Raw genomic sequence first — 9,981 nt, forward strand, 5'->3', positions numbered from 1 at the left:
GTTTTAAACGTCTGAATGCACTATTTCATTATTGGTAGTTCATCAATTACAAGAAGTTCACAAAATGGTTTGGGCATTTGAAGTTTAAGAAGCATAACTTTATGGAAATGCAGGCATATGCATTTTTTAAATATTGTATGTGTGTTTAACGTTTAAGTAAACACTTTTAAGTAAAACAACTCTTTACATCCACCGTGACCATTCTGGAAAAAACTATAATGTGACTGAATTGCTTTTGCCTTTACGAAAATAATGCAATACCTTGCTAGAGACAATATTGCTTGAAATGTGATGCTGTGGTAAAAACTGGTGTCACCTCACTTCCAGATGTAGTAAAGATGATCAGCAGATATAAGGAAGGAGTTTAATCTAATCCTCTATGCGTTTCAGTCTGAGCCAAAATAAACAAGCTTGGATCAGGGTGGAGCTTCCTGCTTGAATCCTGGGAGAGGGCATATCAACCCAGCAGACTCAAGAAGAGGGTAACTGTTACCAAGGCTACATATTCACTCTTCAGTGAGAAACAGAGCAGTGAGGGGGTCAAGATGAACCTTGGGATAGTGGGGTCCGTGTCATGGGAGACTTTAGACATCTGCAAATATTATATCTTAAATGAGTATCGGTGGGAAGTGATGTTTGGATTTTTTCTGCAGCAGATTGCTTTAAAATGCAAATGATTATAAATATATTCTCATTACAATGAGCATACAATTGCCTTGTGCAATCTCTTGGCTTGCGGCCCACTCAGAGAGTGGCCTCGGTGAATGTGAATGTTTGAGTGGAGGGCGAACAAAGAGGTAGTAATCAAAGAAGTCTCTCTTTTTCTTTTGATCCCTGAACAGCTGTTTCTACAGGCCGCTCTTACTCATCCACTCTTGGCAAAGTGGAGCTGCAGAATAGACACATTCTTGTCAGTGAGGCTGGGGTTGCCAGGACGGGGACACTTGTGTGGATGCCTCTGTGAAGTATCTGGAGTTTGTGCCAGCTAAGTGGAAAAGATGGAGAGGACTAGTAGGAGGTGACGGACAGAGCGAGGAACATGGGGTGGCAGAGAAGAGAGAGACAAACAAACATGGTTGTGTCAAGCTACCATTGTCCTCTTTACTGGGATTGGTTTCGCTCACAGCCTAATTGGGCCGGACCTCTTAATTAGCACAGTGCACTGTTGCAAGCGCTGATTGACATAGAATGCTGCCCGGGTCAGAGGCCTGTTGTCTCCATCCAGGAGGCTGTTTGTTTACATCATCACTGCATTCAAACTGAGTACAGACTGAATAATTGTTCAAGCAAACACTCACATCAGGAGGCTGGATTATAATAACTTCACTTAGGATTGAGTAGTATGGCTGAAATAAATGCCATAAAATGAATAAAATCACATATGAAACAATGGAATTCATAAGCAGTGCAATAAAATGTGTTTCACTATCATGCATACATCATAAAATGTGTAAAGACTGATCATGTTAGTATTTGCTTGGTACAATATAAGTATATATTGTATTAATATACAATTAATATTAAATTATTGCTAAATTAACACAAACCTAATTTCTCTGTTCTTTTTTGAATAAGGGATTTACAAATAAAAGTTTATTCTTGTAAATCTTCTGAAGTGTGAAGTGCAACATGTTTAGCTATGGAGTCGACAATGGAAGCTAATGCTTAGATCACAGAGAGACACAAAAGAAAGATCACATTCTTCTTGAAAAACAGGGTGCAAGGGAAGTCATTCATCTGGAACAACACAGTCAAAGACGTCAAAAGGAAGTGTGTTAACTCCTGAGCATGACTACAGGTAGACGAGTGTCATTAGTGCTCTATTAAAGGCAGCAGATGGCCAATAGCAGCGGACATGCTCTGTCTTTCAGCTCACAGGAGAACCGGTGTGGGTGGAAGTAGCCCTGCAGGGGAGCGTTTAGCTTTATATGTTGTTTTGGGTATGGTTATGTGCATGTGTGGGTGTGTGGGTGTATGTTTGGGGAAAAGGGCATGCCCTTTAACATCTGGACACATGTGACTTCCATTAGCTTTTTTACTCATTTGGCAGCTGTGGACCCCTGGGAACACATTACACAAGCCTTACCTGGGTAACATACACATACACACATTCACTACCTCTGCAAGGAGTACTGTCCTGGAGTGAAGCAGTCTGAGAACAGTATAGCTGAGCCAACTTACAACACCCAGATCAACCCGGGTATTTTTAGTGAGGAGGGATGTGACTGCTGAATTGTTGGCCAGTTTCCGGGGAAGCCCATGGCAATTATTGTAGCCCATTTTTCTGATGGCCTTGAGTTTCAGGTTGTGCTATTATACATATTAAGTCAGAGTTAGGATGATGCATTTTGCAGCAGTACATGTACTTAATAGATATCTGGAATAGAGAGAATAAAGCTGACAGTTCATAATTCCTTGCCAGCAACATCTCCTCGAGTATAGTCATGAAAGAGGAGTAGAATGAAAAGCAGCAGGTGATTTTCACTGTCTGCAAACACAAATCTACATTACACAGCTGTCCTTGACTCAATGCCGTTTTCTCTTTTTATCTCTAATCAGGAGGGGAGGGGAGGCAGAAAGGGAGAGTTGGCAGTTAATAGACTTCCAGGTTTCCCACTCATGAGAGTGCCCTGACTCCCAGAGGGAGTCGACCATTCAGTCAGATCAGCACAAACTAGCCAGTGGCGCTTTATTATCTCAAGGGGTTCCATGCTGCTGCCTTGAAGTTTTCAAAGGTTGATGAAATTACGCTGAAGGTTGCGGGGGTGTAGGAAACAATGAATGGAGTTTGTTTTTGTGGTGTCACTGTCCCCTCATAATTACAACGTCTAAACATCCTCTGTAGTGTAGGTGTGTGTGTATGTGGGATTATGTGCACATTACTGCACTGATGGGGATCTGTTTGAGTTGCTTGTGTGTAGGGGGTTAAATATAGCACTCAGTGTTGCTGTAGAAGTGTGTATGTGTGTGTGTTTGTTAGTCTTGCAGGCACAACGCATTTCTGCATGTTTGTTAAAGTCTGGAACAATCAACTTTCTATCCCATAATCATTGTCTTTCTGATTCTCTCATGCTTTAAGAAAGTGTTCCCTAGAGCAGAAGAAAACTTCAAACTGGAATGCTGAAGATGTTATTTCCAAATAATAAAAAACAAAAAACATGGAGAGCTGAGATACTGAAAGAGGTACATTTTGTACTTGAACCGAGACGTCTTTGATGATTAGTCTTTATCATTTTATCAAGGTCCTTGCTCCAAATTGCTGAACCATTTTGTTTCTGATTCTCCCACATATGTCATGTCTGAGAGTCATCGCCATTTCTGTTTCTCTTTTTAGGCTCCCTTAATCACAATGATGACTCTCAGGAAGATATGAGAAGTTTTAAAGAGGAAGGAAATTACTTTCTCTGGGGGGAAATGGCTTCATTTGTAATGTACAGTACAAAAAGTGCATCTTTTTTTCCCCTTAAAGCAATCAGGCCAAACCCCAGTTAGTGTGTAATTGCCTGGTTTTCACTGTGGAAAGGTCTGATCTTTTGTCCTGTTGTTGGAACCAAGCCAGCTGTTCCACTTTTACACACTGCATTAGAAAAGTACAAAACATGTCCCCAAAAGCTGTCTCATGTTACTGTGTTGTGAGGGTTTGATTGGTCGACTTGCCAGGAAGTGTAGACTGTATGCGGGATAGATTTTCACCCAAAGATAAATTACATATTCTCTGACAGAAAAATTACTTGCGCCAAAGCCTTCAGACTGATATCCATGTAGAGAAGAGTATGTACAGACATTCTCATCTTGCAGAGGAACAACTGCACAAAAAGCGCGGGAAAACAAAGAACATATATTCTTGATGGTGAATTGTGTTATTTTTCATACTTTTCCAATGATGCAGCAGCTGAAATTCATGTTCATTTATTCAACCGATATAGGAATAATTCATCTTTTTGAATATATAGGTAGACTTCGAAATTTCATAATAAAGACTACTAACATTAACAGTAAAACAGTAAAAAATGTAAAATTCCTCAAATTCAACAAAGTGTGGAAAGTAAGTTACACTGGCAACATCACACAGATCCTCTCATCTCAAACAGACATTATTTGGATAAACTGACCACATTTCTCACCTGAGAAAATATTTAAACTTTATAAAGTGACATATTAACAGTCCCACAGCAAAAATGTATCATCTTAAAGGGATATTAAAGGCCTTTTTTTAAAGTTGGGTATAGGGTAGTTATCCGTAGTCAGTGTATTACCTGCACTAATAATTTTGGGTCAGCACCTCCCCAGTTTGGAGAAACAGGCAGGAGTACTAGCATGAAAGCTAAACAATGTACTGTGGATGGGGCCTGCAGAAACATGTATTTTTAGCCTAAAAAACAGCCCACCTACTTTGAATATTTCCACCGTTTGATCTTCCTGTCAGACAGCCCTTACCTTAGATTGTCTGCTGAACTTCCTTATTCCTGTTGTGTGCTGTATTATGCAGCAGCAGCAGCACTTTCTAACCTAAGCAGGTGATCTGGGTAATACAGTGTGTTTTCATGTGGAGGAATATTAAAGTTGCACATTTCTGACTACCTCATACAACCCCATTTCAAAAATCCAAACTATCCTTTTAATCTCCACCATTGCATTGTATCATCTTTCAGTTGATGCAAAATACATTTTGGGATACTTATTTACAACTAGTTTTGGCTATCTTCAATCAACCAATGGTGTATCTACACCACTCAGTCAGTTAGTAGAGAACAGTTTTGTTTTTGCTCTGTGTGAGTCTATATGTTTAATGAGTTTTTTCCACATTGATTTTCAAGACACAAGCACCATCTACTGGATTGTTTGTGACACTGCAATACAATTTCACAATAACAGACATAGTCACAGAACTGAAGATATTTTGGTAGATTGTATGTTAGTGACTGATTATGTTATTATAGTGACATTCACATGCAGGAAAGGGATCTGTATCTTTATTTTATATTGTGCCTCTATTTCTTAATTTCTAATATCATGGAGTCTGCATTAGTATTGCCTCCATTCTAGTTTTTGAGTGTGAGACTTCAGGTTTATTGCTGCAAAAAACAGACTTTTAAAACTTTTATAACTTTCATGGGTCACAATGATAAAAGTGTTATTTAATAATACTGTATAAATACTATTCTTGCTACTGAATAAAAGACTAAATCATTTGATCATCTTTTTTGGCTGTTGAACTGGAGTCACTTTGGGATGAGATTTTTTCTGTAACAGACATTTTTAAAAAACACTGATGAAGATTGCAACATAAAACCATTACTCTTTACTCTTTATAGTCTCATAAATTAATCTGCATCTATCCAGTGTGGTGGCTTCTATCCAAAAGACTGAAATGACACATTTTTAGAGCAAGAAAAAAAACTATTCTTGCTGGCACTCACACTTCCATCTGTCAATAAATGGTTAAATGTATTTAATGCTTCAAGCACACATTTCAAGCACAGAGAAATCTATTCACACATCTCATTCTCCGTATGTGTTAGGCTATAGTTCTGTCCCAGTGTGGCTCTTTGGCCCTCCATCAGTCCACCAGATGCTCTCAGGCCTTTCTGCCTGTTAAAGACTGGACTGAGTGGGAGTGGGACACATAAAGGAGGTTGCCAGTTATATTTAAGAACCACTTGTTGGATCTTTTGCTCAGTGTGTTCAGTCTGCTCTGTTAGTTCTGCTCTGCGTTGTTTATTTTTGCCCTGTTTAGTTCCATCTAGCTCAGCCTGCGCTCGAGCCTAAAAAAAGATGTTCTTCAGTTTCTGTGCCTGATGTCTCCTACACATGTGTCCACCTGCTTCCCTCCACCTAACAATTTGTATCTTTTGGGATGAAACTGCAGTCTGTAACTTTGCGGTTGGCGCCCTCAAATGGCAGGAGAGGATAGAGATTGAATAACATACAACAGTCTAACAAAACAGTCTATGGCAGCTTTATGACACTGGACACCAAAAATATAATGTAGGAACATTTCTGCTCTGAACTGACATTCTACTCACTTTTGTTCAGGATTTAGTTTGCATGTTGCTGTTAAGTGTTGATTGGCCAAATGCTGTTTGTGGAAGCAAGTTTACCAAACACTGGGGTATAATTTGGAGAAACAGAGTGAATCCATCTGACAGATTTGTTTCTCATTCATCAACTCTGGATTTGGCTCAATGTTTTCAATATGTGAGGTTATTTTTCATTTGTCCTCATTTGAAAACTTAAACAAACATATAACCATTTATATATTGGTTTTCTTTTTACAAAATAGACGAAACTGGATCTATCTAGATGCCTGATCATTGCTACTGGTGATTGTTTTTGTTTGTGTGTTTGTTTTTTTGTTGATTTGTGTGAATTGACCCTTTAAAGGGTAATGTCAGTGCTGCAGTAATACACCAAAAGAGGGCGTTAGTTAATCACTTATGAGGGCTACAGCGGAGACACTTGTATCAAGAAGTGTAATTCAAAAACTTGAGATAATGTTTCGTGAGACACGTCAGTTTGACAATGTCAGAGATCGGTTGTATTAAGTAGGACACAGTTTCAACAACTTCCTCTATCTTAAACTGCATTTTGTCTATTTGCCAGGTAGAAAACCAAAGTTAAATATATGATACATACAGCAGGGGGCGCCGCGCACCACGATTTCAACTCAGCACAAATGAGATGCAGAATAAAGAGGTAAAAACTATTGTCTAACTTTAAAATGTGACAATATTTTGTTTATGTATCTCCAGAAAACTCTTCTTGTCAATAAGAAATTATCTACTGTCCACTGTTTTACCTCCAATATTGTCTCCTGTGAAGAAGTGCGCTTCTCTATCGTCATTTTGTGTTGATCGAATTTGCATTTACACACACGCACACACACACAACGCGGACACTGTAAAGGTATTTACCCCCAGGCTAAATCAGTTGAACGAGTCTTTTACCTATCTCTGCAATCTCTTTCACATAAAGTTCACTGTCCGACAATACCTCTGAATGACAATAGCGGTCTGTGGGGGGCTGGCTGGCAGCCTTTCAATGGGCTGAATAAAGCGTGATCTCTAGGCACTGTTAAGAAAACATTGCATAAAAACATTAAGGAGACGGTCTGGCTGCAGGATTAAGCTTTAAGAAGAAAGGCTCTGGCCTACTATTGTATTGTAACATCTTGGTGCTAGTGTGTGCAGCCAGCAGATGATGAGGGTTTTTGGAAAGAAAGGGCCCGTGAGTGGTTGTCTTGTCAAATAGACCGTACCTAAAGGCCTGCAGAGCTGCATGTTCTACCAGTGAACAGGTAAATGCAAATCTGAAGGAGAAAAACAACTTCGGGCACTGAGGTATGCGTGCATAGGCGCTCTTGGCTGAAGGCTGGGTTTCACCACGACTTCGCCTGGAGCGCAAGAGGGGGGAAAACAGTGGAGCCAATGAGAAGGCGGCATCCAGCCCAGCTCTCTATAACTCTGTGTCACAGGGGCTGAGCGATGCCACAACCAAGTTTCTGCAGTTGGGAGAATTTCAGTGGACTATAGAGCTCTCTCTGAAGACGTGCGTTCAAAGAGCGCACACGCACCAGTTCTCTCTATTGCGATTTTGCTTTGCGCAATCCACAGCATAAAGAATCCACCAGTGGACTTTTTTATACTCTGGAGGGCTGCTTTCATCATGAGCGCCGGGCAGACGTATGAGAAGAAAATTGCGAGTATTTTGACCGATCTTCCCGGATCTATGAGTTGCCACCCGAACTCCAAGGACTCTCCTACTCTCCCCGAGTCTTCCGTGACGGACATGGGCTACTACAGTGGACAGACGGCCCACGGCCATCATGAATATTATCAGGGTCAGGCGTACGGACAGCCCATGAACTCTTACCATCACCAGTTTAACCTGAACGGAATGGGAGCTGCCGGAGCTTACACCACCAAATCAGAATATCCCTATACAAATAGCTACAGACAGTACGGACATTACAACAGAGATCACCTCCAGGCCTCACCTCCGAGCTCAGGTAAATGTTGAAATAATCACTGGTTATTTCAATTTGATTGTGTTTTCCCCTCTTTTTCGTGTTCAGGCCGGGATATCCCTGTAAAAGACCCCTGACTGCACCAGGAATTAATGCTTTTTTTCCTCCTTTTGAACTTCCCCATAAGTTTTTGGACTATATTTGTGTAAGAACTTGTCAGACAATAAATATGCAGTGACATGCAAAATGTTAAATCACATGCCCTCTTTACGCTTAATGTCTCCATAAATTTTACCTGACACTGCCAGATAATATTCACATGCCAGTATATTTGATTTACTATGTATTTACAGTAAAAAACCAACATTTGCTCAGTGGTATCCTACCGGCTGGTGTTAATGTCATGTTTTAACAGGCTGTCTGGGAATGAGCCAGCCATTAACATCTGGCCATAAAACAATGATGGTTTGATTAAAGCTAATAATATTCACTCCATCAATTTTAACATGTAACCACCTGCTTGCCAAATTGGTAATTTGACAGAGTTTGTGTGATTTTTTTCATGCTATGCTTTGTTGTATTGGAGGTTTTGCAAGTTCAGGTTGCCTTATTTTAGTTTTTTACTTAGAAACAATGTTTTCATTTCAATATGACAAAATATTCTTAAATATACGATTTTCATGCGAATGTGGTGCTGCCAAAATTCACAGACAGATTCTGATGCAATCACTTTATTTTATATTTTACATTTTGTGGTTACTGAAGTTCTTACTGAAATGTCAATTTTACTCATTTATTTTGTTGCTCTTTTTAGTGAAAGAGGAGCCAGAGCCCGAGGTCCGCATGGTGAATGGAAAACCGAAAAAGATCCGCAAGCCGAGGACGATCTATTCCAGCTACCAGCTCGCCGCTCTGCAGAGGCGCTTCCAGAAGGCACAATACCTCGCTCTGCCCGAAAGAGCTGAGCTTGCTGCTCAGCTCGGCCTGACTCAGACTCAGGTGAGCTGCCTGACCCGATGTGACACCTGACATTTTAATAATTGATCAATATTTCTAGAGTCACGTGAATAATTACTTTCCCATATAGTCCACAAATGTCTCATTGATTATCCTTCGGTGCGTAATTACGCACAGCAATTTAAACACTGCAATAAAAACTACAAGAAATATATTTTTTTTATTAATGTTACATACAGTGTAGCTTTTCTGGAAAACCTTTCCATTATATTCACATATTATTAGCGCTCTCCCTTTAAATGTATGTTGCATTAACATTAATGTACACTTTTTATCTCTCAGGTCAAGATCTGGTTCCAGAACCGGAGGTCCAAGTTCAAGAAGCTGTACAAGAACGGCGAGGTTCCCTTGGACCACAGTCCCAACGCCAGCGACTCCATGGCCTGCAACTCCCCTCCCTCCCCAGCTGTGTGGGAGAACAGCACGCCTCAGAACACCCCGATCAGCAGACCTCAGGTCCCGCAGCCGACGCACAGCTCGTCACCGCCATACCTGGAGGATTATAACAACCACTGGTACCAGCAGGGATCACACCTACAGCACCCGGGCACCGTGCATCACCCAGTCCCGCAGCAAAGCGTGGGAGCTGTTTATTGACTCAAGAGCAAATTCATCTCTTAAGTTTCTTCAAACGAGGTCTCTCCACAATGACTCTGCAGAGCAAAGGTTGACTGGACCGGGAGAAGGCCTGAAGGGAAACATTGTTTTTGGTTGTGGATGATCAACAGTGTTTCAGACCTGGGTTTTCCATTCACAAAGCACATAAGGGATTTCTGATCACTTGTGACAGCGTATTTAAAGGACATCTGGAGTGGTTTTTTAAATTATTTATCTCTTCTGTTATATTTCTGTAACTTCTTTTTGTAAATGAATATGCAAAGTTGTTTTTTTTAACAAGTAGCCCAACCACAACCCGAATATTTGACAAAACTGTGCAGTTGATCCATGCTACATCCAAATAATGCATGTGGGTTGAAAGCGCGTCAAAAAAGAAAAAA

At 40.5% G+C, this 9,981-nt stretch overlaps 1 protein-coding gene across 1 annotated transcript; it reads left to right on the plus strand.

Annotated features, from left to right (window-relative positions):
* Window positions 1-7,665: 7,665 nt before the first annotated feature.
* On the plus strand, window positions 7,666-9,580 carry dlx3b (distal-less homeobox 3b). The gene is made up of 3 exons (XM_053341517.1): window positions 7,666-8,008; window positions 8,781-8,965; window positions 9,266-9,580. The coding sequence occupies exons 1-3, from the start codon at window positions 7,666-7,668 to the stop codon at window positions 9,578-9,580; spliced, it is 843 nt and encodes a 280-aa protein (XP_053197492.1).
* Window positions 9,581-9,981: the final 401 nt, after the last annotated feature.

The sequence above is a fragment of the Scomber japonicus genome, chromosome 20 (assembly GCF_027409825.1).
Source record: "Scomber japonicus isolate fScoJap1 chromosome 20, fScoJap1.pri, whole genome shotgun sequence".
NCBI lineage: Eukaryota > Metazoa > Chordata > Actinopteri > Scombriformes > Scombridae > Scomber > Scomber japonicus.

Bases quoted from the DNA above. Each gene is read 5' to 3' on its own strand.
- dlx3b (XM_053341517.1), top strand. From the start codon at position 7,666: ATGAGCGCCGGGCAGACGTATGAGAAGAAAATTGCGAGTATTTTGACC. The intron at 8,009-8,780 runs GTAAATGTTGAA...TGCTCTTTTTAG, and splicing joins GGCCTCACCTCCGAGCTCAG to TGAAAGAGGAGCCAGAGCCC. The intron at 8,966-9,265 runs GTGAGCTGCCTG...TTTATCTCTCAG, and splicing joins TCGGCCTGACTCAGACTCAG to GTCAAGATCTGGTTCCAGAA.